Source organism: Lepidothrix coronata, unplaced genomic scaffold, assembly GCF_001604755.1.
Source record: "Lepidothrix coronata isolate B3197 unplaced genomic scaffold, Lepidothrix_coronata-1.0 Scaffold103, whole genome shotgun sequence".
NCBI classification, from domain to species: Eukaryota; Metazoa; Chordata; class Aves; order Passeriformes; family Pipridae; genus Lepidothrix; species Lepidothrix coronata.
In genome coordinates, this window is record NW_016690283.1 from 2,596,269 (window position 1) to 2,615,241 (window position 18,973).

The following is an 18,973-nucleotide window of genomic DNA, read 5'->3' on the forward strand; positions in this document are numbered from 1 at the left end:
TCACTGGTCCCAGCATGAGATGATCCTACAGCAGCTCTTCATCTTCCTAGGAAATGTGTTTTGAGGGGCATCTGCACTTTTCACTTAGTATTTGAAAGTGCTTTGAACAGAGGTGGATTCTGTGTGCTTGTGTTTGTGTCCTACAAGGTGCATCTTTTCCGGAGCTGAAACCTCTTTAGCTGTTCAGGCAATGACGAAGAGCTGTTTTGTGAATGGTGCTGGCCTGCAGTGAATCACAGTGATGATGGCAAAACCTCCAACTGGCTTAAAATTGGCAAGAGCTGTCAAAGAGGAGGTTGTGTGGAATCCCTCGTGGGATTTCTCCTGTCTTACTTCAGCCCTGTTTCCCTGGAAAGCTGAAGGCACAGGGTCCCTGCTGACTGCCTCCTCTGTGCTCTCTTGTGCCAGGTGGGCTCCAGAGGTAGAAGGAAGGCTGCCTTACGGTGGGCAACTGCCTCGTGTAATGTATAGACAGTTCTGTTCACCTGTGGGCCAAAAAATACCTGGTAGCTGTGGTAGGGTACTGTTTGTCCCTTAAATCGGCTGGTCAGAAAACTTACCTCAAATTGACTTCCAAGATTACTAGCAAAGGTTCTGGAGAATATAGCACAACAAGGAGCTGACCCAAATATCCCACTTCCTCACTTCTTTAGCAAGTGTGGCCAGGCTTAGTATGACTTCTCATTTTGGATCCTATGGGAAAAACACACTGCATTTCTAATGGAGTTGTGTTTATGATGGAGCTTGTTGCTTTTGTGTGAGGTAGTATTAGATAAGCAGCCTTTAAAAGTTAGATGATGTCTTTTAAAAGGCAGTAATGATGTGAATTGTTAAGTTGGGATCAGTAGTGTGCCAAGAGTTTTCAAATTTTCCGAGGACTTAACCTCAAACATGATTACGAAGCAATTGCTTATAAACCCATTCTGAAACTGCTCTGTTAACTCCAGTCTCTTCTGTGTTTTAATAAATTGCTCTTCCTTTATCTCAAATGCGGACTAAGAGCTCAGTTGAATTACCGCAGCCTCTTTCTGTGTCATCTGTGTCGCTGCACATTCTGGTTCACAGCTCAAATAGTACAGATGTAGCAAATCAGGATTGAATTGTATTACCTGAATCGCACAAGGAAGCTTGAATTATTTTGAACTGCAGCCAGAGCTCTCAGCCTTGTGCTTTCCTAAATAACGATGTAAAATCATTGTTTGTTAAAAAAAAAATAAAATGTGTACGTGTGTGTAAAGGGCCCTCATTCCCCCTTTACATTACAGGACAAGGTGGGGAGAAAGGTTTCTGAGTTTGAGTAGATTTTTGCGCTATGAGTAGCCTATCTGAAGGAAAAAGATGTTGTATCAAGGAGGCTTTTGTCTCTGTTAAACCTCTTTTTTTCTTTTTTCTCTTTGGGGTTTACACAAGCAAGCAACAGGATGTCTACTTCCTAGGCTAAGATGCAGGCATCTGTCCACTTTGGCAGTCTCAAGTCACTGTGATGTGGTACCCAGCTTTTGTAAAGCATTCCAGGTTCACTCCTCAACAAGAGATAGAAAGCTGTGTTTCTGCACACTGTTTTATGTCTTGCCCAATTCTGAGTACATTGCTGCATCCATTGTCCTCTTCAGAAGCCGGCTACCCCTGTGGAAGAGCTTTAAGACAAGTTTTAGATTGTATTTTTCTTTCTAGTCTGAAAGAGTAAATGATGAGGGAGATAAAGGTGTGGGTTTCCTAATGAGGAAGGAATTCATCACGTAAGAAATTGAATGTGTTTGACAGTACCTGACTTCTGATGTAGGTGTGATACACAAAGCTAAGATGGCACTGAAGACTTCTACTCTTCAATAGAGGGAGCTGCTTTAGTTTCCAAAGGGCATTCTGCACTTTCCTTTTGTGCATGAGGGCAGAGCTAGCTAGGGAAATTTGTTAGCCTGGAAAGTGTAATACAGGGATACGTTGCAGAGGTGCAAGGAGGTAGTACAAGGACAGTATGCTGAATTTAATAATTAAAGAAAAAAAATAGAAGATGTTACTATACTGCTTCTGCTGCAGCAATTTGACTGGCAGAAATCTTGAGGCAGCACACAGATGAGGCCTCAGATGGGCACCTGTTATAAAATATTGCTGTGACTTAAAAAAATTATCATCATTTGCATTCTTCAGAAAAAGATATAACCTTTTCCCTTATAGCACTACAGTATAACAAAGTTAAATAATTAGTCCCTTGGACAAAACTTAGAAGTTTGTGTGATCACATTCTTGTTGGCTATACCTGTCTGCGGTCTGAAATCTTCCTTTAATATGTGATTAAAATGTGTGTATGCATGTACATATGTATAGCTATAAACCTGTATGTAGACCTAGAATCAGGAGAGGCAGATAAACAGCTTTTACTAAACAGCTCTGTAGTGACAAAGCATCTCATCCCTTTCTTAGTTCGGGGATGATCAGTTATGGCCAGTTCTTTATTCACTGCTCATGGTTTCAGAAACAATGTACACAAAGATAGGAATTAATCTGTTTTCCAGAGAGCAGAGGAGATAGAGTTAAAGTGCCCTTGGCCCTCAAAACATGCAGTTAGACTACAGAAGGAAAAGACACCACATGATTCAAAATGAATCTTTTAGTATTTGATCGTGAAGAATGGCATTGTCACATTCCCAGTATGCCTTCAAAGGAAATTTAGTATAGACTTTTTTCCCATATACTGAATAGAAGCATTCGTTTTCTTTCCCCATCTCCAGCTGATCCATTTAGACTCTGTTATTTGTTTCCTGAATTTATTTTCTTCTGGTTTAGCAGAAGACCTGGCAAAGCGCCATGTTCATATTGATTTATTAAAAAAGAGAGGAAAAAGAAAATGAACGCAATTGAGTATCCAGCTCTGCTGGAATTTATTTGTGGTGTCAGTGAACACTTCTTTGTTATAAGATCACAGGTTCTTTTAAGATAACACACTTCAGCCATACATTTTTCTCTGCAGCAGCAAAGAATATTGTTTTCAAAGGGGATGGGAGAAATATTGGGATTGAAGACGGTGGAGAACATGATATACGTTGCAAAATGCCTGTAAAACTAATTAGACTGACTGTGGGTAGAGTTGTTTTTTCCTCAGAATGTCTGCTCGTGGGACTTACTGAGTATTTTCTGTGAAGTGCTCATCACTTTTCAAGCTCAGTTCCAAACTTCTGCTATGAAATTTTTCAAAGATTTAGAATACTTGCTGCTGAACAAGAGGAGCATCTGCAAACAGCTGTATTCTTTCTTTTTTTTTCCCCTCTTACCTGTACTTTTTTCTGTTCTTGAGCCATGGCTGCTCCTGCACTTTTCTCTTTATTTTCTGTTGCCATGTAAAACTGTTTGTGTCCGAACTGCTGCCTTGCTTGACCTTTCATTTGCCTTCATCATGTGCAATGAGTAATTGTCATTCCATGCCCTGAGGCTTCCCCAGTCCCATCTGTTTAAAGTCTCTGGCCTGCTGGTATCTGCACTGCATTACTTCCATCGTGAGGAAATGTGCCCAAATCTTCATATTGCAGTTCTCTCTAAGGAGAAAAAGCAACAGTTTCCTTTTGCTTCACTGTGTTCCCCATGTGTGAGCCTGGTTCTCTGCAGCTCCTAACACTGGCATGCACTGCCAGTCTCATTGATTCTCCATCGCAATTTGAAATCTTGTTTGGGGAGGGAAAAAAGAAATTCTCCTTCAAGTTACCCAGTTCTGTTGCCAGGGGCATTAAGGCACTTGTGGTGGGATTTATGTCTCGGAGGCTGGCTGGTAGCAGCAGTGTACCAAAATAAGTCTGTCGATGCCTAACATCTGTTCTTGGTTTTGTTTTTCTTTGCCCTCTTGCTTAGAATTTGGAATGGTTTCCCTGATATTTTCCGCAGCGTTGGCCTACTTCCCCTCGCGCCCTCCATTCCCTCCCAGCGTCGCTGCAGCGAGTCAGCGGCTCAGCTACAGGAGAAGTTTTTGCAGACTGTTAAGGTAGGACCTCACTGGGTTCCACTTCAAAGCAGATCAGCACCTAAATAAATAAAAACAAGTGCGCTTTAATCTTCTCATGGAGCAAACAAGTCGGTTTGTAGTGCTTTTAAACAAAATAAAATTAATTATTCATGTTGAGGCATAAAAGGATGCTAACTGCTGAAAAGCAGACATTAAATTTTAAATCACTGGGTATATCTCAAGGCTTCATGCCAGAGTCCTTTAGCACCAACAGTGCTTTACTCATCCTGTTATCACAGGTTTTTTTATACAATGCTTCTGTTACAGCAGGTTATACAAGGTTGTTAACGGTGTGCTGTGAGATAGCAATTAGCAACATTGGGCAAACCTAACTAACTAAGCTGCGTTTGTCTGTGCTTATTATATCGGAATGAATTTGGAGTTTACTTGTCATTCGAAGGATTATTCAGCCATGGGAGCAATGAACGAACTATCTGAAATTGTGATTTGATCAATTAAATCTCATTAAGTATGTTAAAATATGAAGTGGGAATAGGAAAAATGTCTCCAGATGTGTTTCTGGACAGGTTCAAAGACTAGTTAGCTTCCTTTAAGTTCTTAGGTTTAAAAAAAGAAGTTACAAAGAAAATGACAGCTTTGCAGCTTTTTGCACTTGGGCTGTTTTGGTAAGACACAGACCTACTTCCCCCCAGTGTTTGTAAATGTCTTGTGTAATGGAAATATCATATCAGAGGAACAGCTAAAACAACTATAATATTAATGATAGATAATTGTGAATGCCCATGCCCTGTACATGATACTGCAAAGATGAACTTCCTGGGGCAAAGAACTGCTCCCATGGTACTGAGTGTGACTGACTTCACAGGGAAGCTTCAGACTCTTGTTGTAGTTGTTTGTTGACTGATGCAGTGATAGAAGCTGAATCTGCATGAAGCTGCTTGAAACTTGATGGTAATGGAGCATTAACCATTCAATTATTACAGGTCTATTGTGGGCCGTACTTTCAATAAGTGTATTTAGAGGCAGTGAAAACAACTCATCCCCTGTTGTCATTGGTTTTGGGTTTTTTTTCCTTTTCTTTTTGGAGGCTTCTTATTTCGTTTGGGGGGGTAGATAGTTGGCAAGACGCTTAATCCTGAATGTTCATCCTGGAGCACGGTGGCAGTCAGGAGATAGTGTGAGTACAGCTGACTGGTTAAGTCTGCAAAGTGACCTACTCAGGATATTAAAAAATAGCAGTTCCCCTAAGGACACTTAGCACATATAGTAATGTTCTTACTCACCCAAGCTGATGTGCAGTTGGACCCTGCCTGAGGCTGTGTAGTAAAAATGTTGCCGTTGAAAAGAAATCCAAACAGCAACTGGCTCCGCAGGTAAAATATAAAATTTCCGTTGACAGTGCTCCATTTGGGAGCTTTTTAACCAGTAGGTTCCATGTTAAAAGGGTTGTAAACAGTGGGCCTGAGATACTGTAAGGTCAGGATATAAACGACAAAGGTGGCTTACTATTCTCAACCAGTGAAACTGAAGAAAACAAACTGTATTCTTAAATAATGAGCATAGTTTATAGTGTCTCCAAGAACCAAGAGGGGTTTTTTTTAAACATGGACAGGTAGATAATTATATCTCCCGTCCCTCTGGTCTTTTTGCATTCTTCCATGCTACACTTTATCAAAGGTACTTCTTCATTCCTCTGTACATGAAATAATCAACAATTCATCATTAAACCTGCTTATCTTGAGGAGCCTTTCAGCAACAATCCATCAAAGCAACTGGGTTTTATAGAAGAAAATGGTGTCTGCCATGCTTCAGGAGAAGTCCATCATCTGGCTCATTAGGCTTCTAAGCTCTGTTGCCTGCCTAATCTAGGCTTCATAATTCTTGGCTCAGAGAGCCTTTCTTTTGACTTAGTAGTGTAGACTGAAGGTAACCAGCAGATGAGTACTAAGAAATCATGATTTCCCCTTGCTGTAGACTTACCCTCTGGTATAAGAACTGTGTGTAAGGCATTTGGGATGTGTGTGAGCTGGTGGGCTGACTCAACTATGTGCCAAAAACACTCATGAGAATTGAGATGTTCATCATTTCCCTCTTCTTTCCCTCAGGCTGCAGTTTTATTACTTCAAAATAAAGCAGCATAGCATAATGTTACCATTGAAGTTATTGACCTTTTTACCTTGGACACCAAAAGGATCTGTCACATCCTTTCAGATCCCATACTCCTTCATGCCTTCAGGTCCTTGGGCAGTCATCTACACAAGCTGCTTCTTGCAGAGTTCTATTATACCATCCACAAAGGTCAACCATCCCCTGTAGGCCATTTTTTGGGACTTCCTTAGGAAACTTGATTCTTCCTTCTGATTTGGAGGATTCCTGCTTCTGACAGATTATAGCAATTAGCTGATCTCTGGTTATCTCCTGATACCAGCTCTCTCAGCCTGCAGTGGGAGACGACAGATTACTCATGGTTTGGGTGCTAAGCCCAAATCTTTCAACAGTCTATCACATGCTGTGACAAATGTAGTTTGAATTTCTGTTAGAAAAAGTGCAGTGCCCTTCATCAGTTTCTTGGGTGAAGCAAATACAACTTTTTTTTTCCCAGTTCGGAATATGCCACAAACTTCAATGGAAAAAATCCTAATACAAGTAAATAGTTGATTAATATTAAAATCTGTATTAAGAAAACTTGTTGTGATTTTTGCTTTGAGGTGATTAGATACTTTTAGCCAGTTATGTGCCTTTTATATTTTCAAGGGACTATGTAAGCAATTTTGAAATTTTATAATAGGGTTTTTATGCATCATTGTTGCTTTAATGAAACTTTCATCAACATCACAATCCAGTAATGGAAGCTGCTCAGAGCGTGCCTGATGTTAATAGGCACTGTCAAAGTTATTCTGAAAATGATGACTGACTTTGATGGGGCTCCCCTCTGAACCAGTCTGTCTTACAAATTCTGATACCATTAGATAGGTTTCTGAAAAAAAACAAAACAAAACAAAAAAAAAACAGGAGAAAAAATCAATTTGTATTCCAGCAGAGTGGTTTAAGAGAGGCGAATGCTGATGTCCCGTCATCGCTGATACGATGGAAAACAGTGTGGGTTCACCAGCTGATGGTGTGACAGACAACACATTTTTCTATTTTCAGTGGAGTAATTGCAAAATTGCAAAAACAAATACAAGCGACTGGAGCCATGAAAAGCAGAGCTGCTGCTGAAAGATGTATGTTTCAAACAACTTTAGCACTTAATGTAGGCGGCACTAGCTGTTGCTGGACAAGGGGGCAGAATGACATCTGGGGATCTTTGTCACTGTCATGCACCCTTTCTCCAGGTCACCTCACTTCTGCTGGAGACTAGGCAGGGTGGCTGCCTCTGTCATTGGAGGATGTCATGATGCAGAGCTGGTTCTCTAGGATTGGTACTAGGAGTTGGATGTGGCACAGAGCAGCTATCCCACGTGACAGTCTATCTTGTTGCTTGAGTTACAGAAAAAAAATACACCACGGGAAATTTTGGTCAAGTACATTACAAAGTTTGCACTTCCTCAAAAGTAGCTCTTTAATGAAACTGAGGTTCAGGTGGCCAAATATTTTGAATATTCAGCAAGTGTTATATTGGAAGACTGCATTCAGACATGTTCCCTCTTTGCAATCTACAACATGGCTATTTAAAGTCCATGCAAAATTCCTTTTTATTTTATTTTACAGATGTTGAATTGACTCTCACGTGGATAGTATTTAATAGCATCAGATGCCAAGATGATACAAGATAGACTAGGATAAGAATATGGCATTCTTAAGAGAGAAAAAAAGTTGTCAGGAAAACGATAGCATTCAGAGAAAAATAACCAATGGGTAGAAGAGATGAAAGTTTGGGAGTTGTTTTTCTTTGCATTAAAAAATAAATTTGACACAAGTGATATTGAAAGCAGAGGATATGTTCATGTGATGAAAATGTGTTATTCAAGAAGAGGATGTGTGAAAAAGAAGAGTGCAAAAAAACTGGTGGTTTTTTTGCTGGTGTGCTGTGCGTGGATCATCTAGGGGAGTAAAACAGTGTAAGCTGCAAACCTCTGAATGTTTTGGAGAGTAATCGAATTTCTTTCTCTCCCTCTTGGCTTTCATAACTGTGTGCTATCAAATTGCCATTGCATGCCAAGGAACTGGTACTGATCAGGATCAATTTTACGTAAATAGTTTGGGATTGGAGGGAGCCACATTTTGTGGTTACACAGATACCCCATGGGATAACTGACCTTGGAATCACCATAGAATCTCTTCACTTTAAAATATCACTGTTGCAGTCCAAAGTACATTTTCTGGTTTTCATCCAAAATTGAAACATTTTTTAAGGAAAATTTGGATGTCTCTTAGCAAAGATTTCACATTTACTTTCAGTTACGGCGAGCGGGGAAAGTTGTTGGCTAAACCCCTGTTTAGCTGTATATGATGAAGATGGTGACAAAGTTTTGACTGTTTCACCTTCCCTGAATACTAAAGGTTAAATAATTTTAACTGGGAGGAAAAGCAAACACGTTGACTATTTAGAGCAGAATATTATATTATATTATATTATCTCTGGGTTTTGCCTGTTCGAATTGTCAAAATTTTCCACTCTTGCAACTCTACCAGTCTAATTTCCAGAGGTCTCCCTGCTTTCACTAAAACAAAGAGAAATAAAACAGGGTTTCTTTTCAATTTATTTTTTTAAAGTTCAGTTCAAGAGGCATGAAGCTCTGATTTTATTCTTGAAATATGCTTTTCATCATTTAAATTAGTGCTTATTCTTCCTAACCTACACTGTGGCTGAGGAGGTTGCCCATGCCAGTGCACAGAAGAATTGCTTGCGGAAATGAGAAACACATGAGCCCAGTATGTTACAGAAATCTTTGAACTATGTGGAGAAACTGGCTTTTTCTGTCATCACTGTGCTAAGGCAGTAACATATCAGCCACTGGAAATTCAGTGGCATGGCTTTCTTGATTTTCGTGGCTCACTCATCTGTCAGACCTTTGCTATTTTTCTTGATGTGCAGAATATAGTAGGTGGCTAATCTTGGTGTGATTTCTAATATAACCTGCAGCTAATTGCAATGTTTTATCTTCACAGCAATTTCCGATTCTTGATGATTGCTTTAGCCTATGCTATACCACTGGGTGTTTTCTCTGGCTGGTCTGGTGTTCTGGATTTGATATTAACGCCTGTTCACGTAAGCCAAGTAAGTATCTCCTGACTGATAATCAGCAGCCATTTTGTAAATGGCACGGTTTTACTTTGCAATAGCATACAGTTTTATCAGGTTTTATGTTTAAGCAGCTATTAATACATATGGACCACTTTTCTCCTTGAAATTTTAAACAAAATAAACCATAGCTTTGGCATCCCAAACTGTCACAATTCTCCCTTCTGACTCTCTATCAGTGGCGAGTGTTTTCAGAACTGTACACACCTCTTGACAAGAAGGAAGAGGCAGGTAAACAAACTGTAGTGTTGTTGGCTGCTGCACCTTTAGGGAAAGAAAATAATGTGTGCCTGGTGGAAAAGATGAAGTGAGGAGAAGATGATTTCTAAGCTTTTGATAGAGTATTATAAAAAAACAGAGGACATTACTCAGATTCTATAAAGAGAGGTCACATTTAGGGCATAGACTACTTAGTCATACTTCCTTGTAGTGAATTTATTTCCTTTCCTAGAAAAAGCCTTGCACTTCATATTGTTGTCAAGGGCTGTTGTTAGCAGTTTGCAGCTCCTGCACACCATTTGTTTTGAAAGTAACATAGTCTTATTTTCTCAGCTTTAATGCGTTTCTCTCTTTTGTTTTGTTTTGTTTTTTCCTGTCAGGTAGATGCAGGTTGGATTGGATTTTGGTCTATAGTTGGAGGTTGCGTTGTTGGCATAGCAATGGCAAGGTAGGAATAATTACAAGTCCTTCATTTCTTCAACTGTGATTGTCATTTAGCTTATCTTCGTAGTAACATAACTTGTTTTCTCTCTTCTTCTGGAAACTTGAAATGGAAAATGCATTCTGGGGTTATGATGTGTTTCTTGTAGAGGAATAATTTGTACCAGGTTAGTGGTTGTTGGGGATTGAGAATTCCACATGCATATACCTGAATTTGGCAAGTCAGACTGTTACTCCTGACAAGGGCTTCCTGTATGCTGCTTTTAAACACAGCTCTTGTGAATTTAGCTGCCTGGTATAAAGGAAAACCTGTTGTAGCACATTTGGAAGGCATTGAAGAAATTAATGTCTGTCTCCTTCCATCAATACTTTTGGGCATACTGATTCCTAAAGGGATATAGGGAATGTAGTACAGGCAGCATACCCACCATGTTATGCTCCTCCACAGAGAAATTAGTCTGGGCCCATTTTGACCAAGTTGCTGGATTCCTGTGTAGCCTATTTTCTGCTGTACTCCTACAGACTACAGTATGGGTGAATCTATGCATTTTTGTAAATCCAGACACAGCTTGCTCTGGCCATCATGAATGATGATGACATGGGGAGAGGAACAGCAAAGCATGGATTGCCCTTCCAAAAGGTTACTGCTTTTTTTGTGTTGAGGTTCTCTTTAGAAAAAGAGATAGGGGGAGGAAGAAAAAGTCTTTCAGGAGATACTCGAGCAATGAGTTTATAAAACTGTCTAAAACCAATCACACATTCCCCTTGCATTGTGATACCTGAGCATTGTCCTGGCTTCTCTGTGTCCACTCTTTAGACTCCAGTTCTGCAATGAATTTAGCACAAGTGCAGAGATCTTTAATGGCTGCAGTCCTTGCAGAATTATGGACACAGGGAGGGATCTTTTTAGGACAGAAATTGAAACTCTTTTTTTTCACTTGCTATTTCATGTGCTTCATCAGAGAGTATACAATGCATAAAGAAATGTGAGGTTTCTCATCCTGACGTTTTGCAGGCTGCCTAGCAACTGCAACAAGGAGAGGAAAAAACTCCTGACCTAGGGAAAAGAAACAAGCACTTCTCTCCCATCCACTCCAGATGCAGGCCAAAGGACTCTAGCCAAACAAAGTTCACGCCCTGACTTCCTCTGAAAGGAGTTGCTTCTGATTAGCTAAGCTCAGATAACGAGGTTTTCTCTGTAAGAGATGCTGAAAACCAACTGTTGTAAATGACGCAGATGCCATAGGTTGCATGCTGAAGCACAAGTAGTGTGCTAGTTTAATCTTTTCCATCATGAATTAATATCTAGTATATTTGCAACATTTCAGTGGTAGAGGGGCACCCTTAGCAGCTCACTCAGTCTTTATGGTAGATTAATTTATTTAATATATTGCCTGGGTTAAGTTTCGGGAAACGCGGACAGTCGCTTTAACTGCTTCAAACCTTTGATTTCAAACCTGGTTGAACACCCATATTTTGTGGCATTCAGTAAATTTAGGAAATACCAGCGGTCTGTCTCCAAATATGTCTTTCTAACTTGGGCAATGCACAGTTCAAATGGGAGGGTTCGCATACAGAAAGGGAGGGAGGAGATGATTTGTCACTCCTGATGGATGACTCTCCCTCCTAGGCCTATTCAGCATTTATCTGTGTAGGGTTGAATCAATGACGAGTCTGACTGTAATCTGCTAAAAGTTGTAATTAGGAAAATTAAGTAATGATTCTTGTCATAGCTGACAAGTTGATATATTTCAGTGTCAGAACTGTGATTTGCCAAGCAAGCAGCTCTCTCCCTTAACCACCTCTTAAGAAGTTGTTAGTTTTGGGGTGGGGGTTTCTTCATTGTTTGTTTTTTTTCCCTGCTAATTTATCAAAGCAAAATTGGTGCATTTTAGGCATTTGCTCTTTCCGTTTTTGTCAATGCAGATTCTATCATTTAGAACTCTTAGCAACCTGAGAGCAATGCCCTGGAACATTAGGTCCTGCACATCACAGTAGGTGTTAAATCATCTATATATAAAGTAATGCCCAGTTTGGAAATTTGTTTCTCTATCTCATTTTCAAAGTGGTGCAAGTTTTCCTCAGCATTATATATAAATCCTCCTGATCTCCACCCACTGCTGTCCTGATAGCTGTGAACTTACATGTTTAGCTAATTTGTGTGATGCATTTTTATAATTGAAAAACCTGGCCTTTTGGGCAGCTGACAGGTGCTGTACCCTTTGCTGGCAGCTTTCAAACGCTACTGATTTGAAGAAAAGCAGTGTCAAAGAGCAACATTTGTGTCATTGCATGGAAGCATAAATCTATTCCCTTTCCTCATATTTTTAAATTCATTTTCCCCCCATTTGCCAATGATCGCAGATTTTTTGAGGTTTTTCTCTGCGGCTCAGTTTTTCTTCCCACTTCTAACCTGCAGTGTAGTCAAAGTGCTGAAACTTTATGGCATGGTGATAATTTCCTTAGCAACAGACAGTGTTGTCAGCAACACAGGTTTGTAATTTTAACTGTAGGATACAGCCTTGGGCTGGATCTCCTGGGATGCTGGAGACTAGTACCAGCAGTAGGCTCAGAGGTCTGTGTCTGGGTAAGTATACACCTTATCTCCTCTTGTGCCTACTTTTTTAGCAGTTGCAGACATCCCCTTACATGCTAGATGATGAAGAAGGATTTAAACAGAACAGAGGGGTTTGAAAGCAGATACCCAGGTCAGAGGATAAAAATAATTTTTTAATTGAAACAAGTATTCTGAAGAGTTGACTAGATTTACAGTCTTCTTTATTCTCCTGTAACGAGACAAGAAGCAGAAGTCCTTCAATTACCAAGTTCAGGCTAGGTTGCTATGTTATTTTTTTCCCATTATTTCTATTGCTGGCTGAATTCAGTAGCTGCATGAACCTTTACCTTTGGGGGACATTTGACCCTTTCAGACTCCTGTGATATCTGAGAGCTCCTTGGAGCACACTGCTACCCAAACCAGGATCTTTGTGTCAAAAAGAGTTGCAGCTGCTCAGTAAAGGTAGATATTTTCTCCACTGAACTGTTGTGAATGGTTTAGATGCGTATCATCCTCCCATCTCCACGTATCCCTGGTGGTAGGATAGAGATGGAGGATCCCCTAGAGATTACCTCCAGACCTGTTATCTGTGAATGTCCCTCCCAGAAGGCTGATATTTCTCACACTATGTTTCATTAGACAGGATCTACATCACTGCATTTGCCTGTAAGGACAGAGAATAATGATGTTGTCTGCCAGCAGGCAAGACAGGGAGTCTCTGTGGAAGAAGCTGAAAGCTTACACTTCGAGGTGCTTCTGCAAAGCTTTTAAAATTGCTGATTTTGACCCTAGTGATCCCAAAGAATAATTAAAGAAACTGCCAAACCAGTGAGATGATCCTGATTGCTGGATTGGATTGTCAGAGGAAAAGCAACAGTAGCAGCTGACCTCTGCTATTGGAGATGAATGCATAAGCCACTTCAACACTGCAGTCATAAACTTTTAAGATGATATGCAGCATTGATCTCCCACTACTGCTTATTGAATTACTGACTGCTAAATTCAATGTGGAATTAAACACAGGGAGAATCAAAACAAGAGGAAAGAAGTTGGTTTGGGAGGGTGAGGGGTGTTTGATTGCATTACTCCTACATCTCTTATGGTATATGTGGAGCTGAGGTTCCTAGTTTTCAAAATGTTGGTAGCATTGTCTCTTTTATCAATTAAGCTATAAGGCATCTGCTTGTAAAGTGATCTTTGTCAGGGCAGAGAAGGCAGTTAGCTGATGGATGGACAAATTTCATCACAGATTGACCTAGGTGGATTATGCTGCCATTAGCCTAATCAAGGTAGGAGGCTGTGAAGGTAGAAGATATGCTTGAGACATACATACCTAACCTATCCATCCCAAAATCACATCTCCTAAGCAGGAGATTATAGAAAATTACTTGTGAATAAATGACATGGGCTTTTCTAATATATCTTTTTTAGTAGCTAGGTTGAAATCCCTTTTGAAAAGAGCAATTGAACTGATAATTATGCCATGCGAGCACTGCTCAAATGCATCCCCATCTCCTTGAAAGAAAAAAAAATGAAAAAAGCAATTGTGTCATCAGGTGGTATAACAGCCAGAATACCCAAGGGCTCGTGGGGCTGTGCTCCCCAGACTGTCAACGGGGTGTGTGTAGGAGAGGAGTGACACCAAGCTCTTGGTTTCTGGAACATTTCAATTCAAAACAGCCACTGGCAGAGTGACCCCCTGTATAAAGAGTTCCTCCTTTGCCTAAGCCACCAAGAACTTTGTCACCAGCGCATCCAAGGGCTCAGAAGCTGTTCCTTGTCATCTTCAACTTGGGATTCTGGTATTTGGAGTTTTGTCATTTCCCACAAAAATGAATCTGGACACTTAACTGTGTCTTGAATGAAACACAGCAGCCTCCTCATATGCTAATGGAGTTCTGTGTCTGCCAAGGGAGACTGGCAAACACTGACAAAGCAGCGATGGAAGTAGTGGTGTGATATTGTGTCCAACAAATGCAGAAGGGAAAAAAAAAACCAAACCATTCCTCTATACCAAGTGTTTTCATTTGATGCCTTGAGAATTGTTCTGGTTTGGTTGTTATTTCCTGACAGCTAAAAAATCCGTGGCTCTTCAGCTTGACAGCTAGAAATATCACCATTCTATAAAAACGCCTTTTTTTTTCTATTCCTGAAAATGAGAAACAACTTTTAGATTCTTTTTATAGTTTCCAAAATGTTTAAGGGGAATATACTGAATTAATTGTCAAGCATCGCATTTAAATAAAAATATGAAAATCAGCATTTGTACTGCTCTGATCTGTGCTTTTATTTCAGGTTTGCAGATTTTATCAGGGGCATGCTGAAGTTTATACTGCTGCTGCTTTTATCTGGAGCAACATTAGCATCAACCTGGTTTACTCTCACCTGTCTAACTAGTGTCACTCATCTGCCTTTAACCACAGGTATTGACAATGATTTTAATTTCTATTATTTATAATTGATATTGCAGGCAAGTATTTGCCGTCTTAACTGTCTTATAACCTGGTTTGTTATCTTTAGTAATACAGTAGTTCTATTAAGACAAAAAAAATACAGTTAGAAAACCTATTGAATCAGAAATATTTTTACCAGCTTTGAATGACTTCATAACAAGGTTAAAAACTTACAAAGCCCAATAATAAGAACCCAGAATACACATTTAAATTTGATTTGGGGACAAAGTGTTTTTCTTCTTTGAGTCTTTTGAAATAACTGAGGTGAGAAATAAATCAAGAACAATCAGATGAATGGGTGTAGTGTTGCATATAAGAAACAGTGTTATGTCTGGGAGTTTAGGGGATTAAAACTTATATTAGTTATTGGAAACATGTGGTGCATTTCAAACCAAGGTGACCCATAGTATTTTCAGCCATCTAAATCTGTCCCTGCGCAGTGCTGTCCTCTTTTTTTTGCACCTGCATGCAGGTTCAGGGAACTCTTCCAGCCCAAAATTAACTCAGCCTGTGCCTCAAAAAGACAGGAAAAAAAGCTGTTGGCAGGAGTGGGGGAAAAGCTCAGAGGTCTACTCAGGCTGCCAGCAAGCTGTACCTTTAGTTGAAAATTAGTGCTGCTTAGTTCTTAAAAATCTGTCCTTCACCTTCTTATCTGCACCAAAGGACTGATCCACCTGTAATTCCAAGACCTTCAACAGAGTAATGAGTTACAGTAAAACCTAAACCATTGAGATTTAAAAATATATTTATTTAATAAAGAATTCTGTAAATCCATTTTAAATAAAGTGCCGTCTTTGTTATAGGCAACTCATGCATTATAGGAGAAACAAAAACTTTTTTTTCTCGTTTTTAATTAAAGAGTTTGGTGTGGAGAGTGTATAGAATACTGTTTTACTCAAATTAACTTTGATTTTCAGTGAGTGTCCTTGGTGCATTGCAAATGTCACAACTATAAACTAAAGTGGGTACAGCAAATTGAAATACATGATCAGTTCAGGAGCAACACCATCTGGATGGATAGGTCCAATTTGTGTTTTATCTTGAAATTTCAATGTTTTCAAAAAAATTCTGCTTAAATAAAACATAATTTAATCAATAAACAAATGAAATTTCATGATGGCTGTTGTCATATCAAATGACTACACTTTTCCATCAAATCTAAAATAAATGCAATAAAAGCTTTTTTCTTGTACTTGCCTGCTTCGTCACTACAAGCCTGCAGTAATGTAAATTTTTACAGTAACTCTATCCTCTGAATTGATGCAACAAGCCAAATACATAAATGTCTCTTCAAGTCTATGCATAAGAATGAAGCAGAAAGGTTTCAAGAGGTGAAAGTCATTGCGTATGTGCTCACCAGTACTCCAAAATAAAACTGATGGAGCTCTCTCTGATTTTACTTTATTTTTTTTGTAAAGAATTCAGCATGCGACATGGGTTCAATAAGAATTTTTACTTGTTTATAGCAAATAGGTGCATTGCAGTGGTTTTTTTGGAAAGGTGATCCACTGTCAGGACATGAAAGTATGTAAGGTATTTGAGGTTTGATATACAGTATCCTAAACTAGCATCCCTTGATAAAAATCTGGGGATTGGGTTGTTCTTTTCATGCAGCTAGTATTTCTCTTAAAATGGATGATTCCTTAGATTAAGTTGTAATTAAATTTTAGAGTTTTATGTCAGTAGTGTTCTTATATATGTCTCTATAAATAGTGAACCCTTTCCTTTAAAACACAAGCTTGTTTTGAATAGAAGTGCCAGCAATGTGATGCATTCCTCAGAAAAAAAAAGTCAATCAAAAGCATCAGAGTCTAATGTGCAAGCACCAAATAAGATCTCTTTTTTCTTATGTTTAAATTTCATAGATAGGTGGTGGGGGAAGGTTCATATCAGACTCTTCTCATTAAAGTTCATATAAAAGAGATGTTATGTGCCTGTTCAATTTAGCTTCTTGTACACAGAAAAGCAGTGGTATATCTTTATGAAATATGCTGTTATGGATGAAAACACACAAGCTATTTAAGCTAATTTATAGGCCTTCATGCTAGATTATTCCTCAATGTAATGATGCAATATGATGATGACCTCTGCATTCACAGTAATTGGGAGAAACGGTACATTTGAATTGATTTGGATGAACTTCTTTTTTTCTTCTCCTTTTAATTAAAAGTTTGAGATGTAGAGTATATCAGCGTACAAACGTAGGAGGTCAAATGCAGGCCGTGGGCTGGCAGCTTTGGGAGAAGTGATTTGTGGTAGCTGGTAAAGGTGGAAGTCACTCTGCATCCTCAGTGGGCTGATGTTGACAGTGGGCTGCCGGGTAGTTATCCTGTGTGTTTTTGTAGAGGTGGAAGATGTGCAAAACAAAAGCAGCAGTCATCGTGGAGTTTTTTTACTCATTCATTTTTTTCTTTTTTCTCTTTATTTTTCTTCTTTTTCCCTTCTTTTTTCTTTTTCTTGTAGTCTTCTTTTTATCTCTAGTTTCTTTTTTTAGCTTGTTTTGTTGGTTTTTTTTTTTTCAGAAGAGGTCCATGTAATGCTTTGTATCCCAGAGACTCTTTTCAGGCAGCACTGAACACCTGCTGCAAAGCAGGGATTGTTGTGTTACTGAGGGCAGCAGGGTTTGATGTTGATAGGTTAGAAGGCTCCTCCACTTCTTCCTGCCCTGTGGCAAAGAGCACAAGTGTTGGGCTTGGCAGTGCTACAGGGCCAGTGATGGATCTCAGTCCACACCTTCAGCCTCATTCAAACGCTGAGGCAGACCAAGCAGGGTTCAAAACTGATATGGAAACTTGTGCGGGTGTACATTTGATCTTTTCCAACTATGTAGCTCCCATTTTGGGAGGGACTTCCACCTCCTCTCGAGGCCTGCCTCCAATGTTGTTCTCTTGAACAAGTCAGACTTTGCCCAACAAAACCATACGCATTGCCATCTCCAGCAATACCTGGAAACTGCTAAAATATCCACATGATCTGACAGACTGCTGGTACTGTTAAAAGGGAGCTCTTCCATGGGTCAGGAAAGGCATTTTGATGAGGAGGCAAGACACTTCATGGGAGCCCTTGTATTGGCCCAGGTGTTACGGCAGGAAGCTTCGCCACAGAGGTGAAGGCTGGTTAGATAACAATCATCTGCCACATCTCACCTGACAGCTTCTTGATCCATGAATAAAGTTTGCATCCATAGGCAGACCTTGGTAGGAGTTTCCCCAGGTCCAGAACCAGTCTTTCCTTTACAATGTGGATATTGGGTGATTCCCCAATACCCAGCTCATTTTCCCTCTTTTGAAAACCCTCTGCCCATCTCCCACCTGGTCTCCAGAGCAAGCCCTTAGGTGGATACATTTACATGGAAGCAGACTTTTTAAATGCTAAAAAGATGAGAGTTTGGCCAACTATACATCCTAAAGGGAAGGGAAGAAAATCTCTAAAGATTTGCTTTTAAAACACAAACAAACCAGCCCTTCTCTTTTAATCGGTATTCTTTGTAGCAGTTGTAGTAATGTCTGGTTTAAATGTTGGGGGAGGAAATGTATTTGAAAAAACAGTCACAGCAAAATGTATTTTCCTGACCTTGCTCGTATAATATTCTCCTAATTCCTTGTAAATAGGCACGACATCATTTAAAGATGTTTCCTACAAAATGTAATTACGTAGAATGGAGACCTTTAATGCAGATATGAAAAATCGATGACTGCATTTGAGAGTTTTTTTTAAATTATACTGTTTAGCATTGTTTGTATTGAGTAATGCCTACATTGTTTTACATTTGCATAATATGCTCCATTTTTCCTCCAGCCATGGAGGAAGACAAGTTTTCTGTCAGTTGTTGACTTCTTAATTTATCTCCAAAAGATTTTATAATAAGTATATTCAGAGTCATATACATGAACTGTAACAACTAGTGTGGGGAAAAAAGAAAGCAAGGCAATAATGATACAGTGCCATCATAGCTACTGTATCATCTGTCTAAAACACCTCTCATCAGCTAATCACAGCTCTCCAAAAACCTTGATTCTGGAATTGATTTATATTTTAAGCAAGCCTGAATTTTATTTTAAGAAATTTTAATTTTAATGTATATTATTTGCATTTCAGTTTCAAAG

General features: G+C 39.4%; 1 protein-coding gene across 1 annotated transcript in view; it reads left to right on the top strand.

The window, feature by feature from the left end:
• Positions 1-18,973, top strand: part of DIRC2 (disrupted in renal carcinoma 2) — a 68,959-nt gene that overhangs the window by 32,962 nt on the left and 17,024 nt on the right. Inside the window, exons 4-7 of the mRNA XM_017823544.1 lie at positions 3,841-3,970; positions 9,065-9,173; positions 9,797-9,864; positions 14,710-14,837. Of these exons, the coding sequence (XP_017679033.1) occupies positions 3,841-3,970; positions 9,065-9,173; positions 9,797-9,864; positions 14,710-14,837 (435 nt within the window). The remainder of the gene's footprint in view (positions 1-3,840; positions 3,971-9,064; positions 9,174-9,796; positions 9,865-14,709; positions 14,838-18,973) is intronic.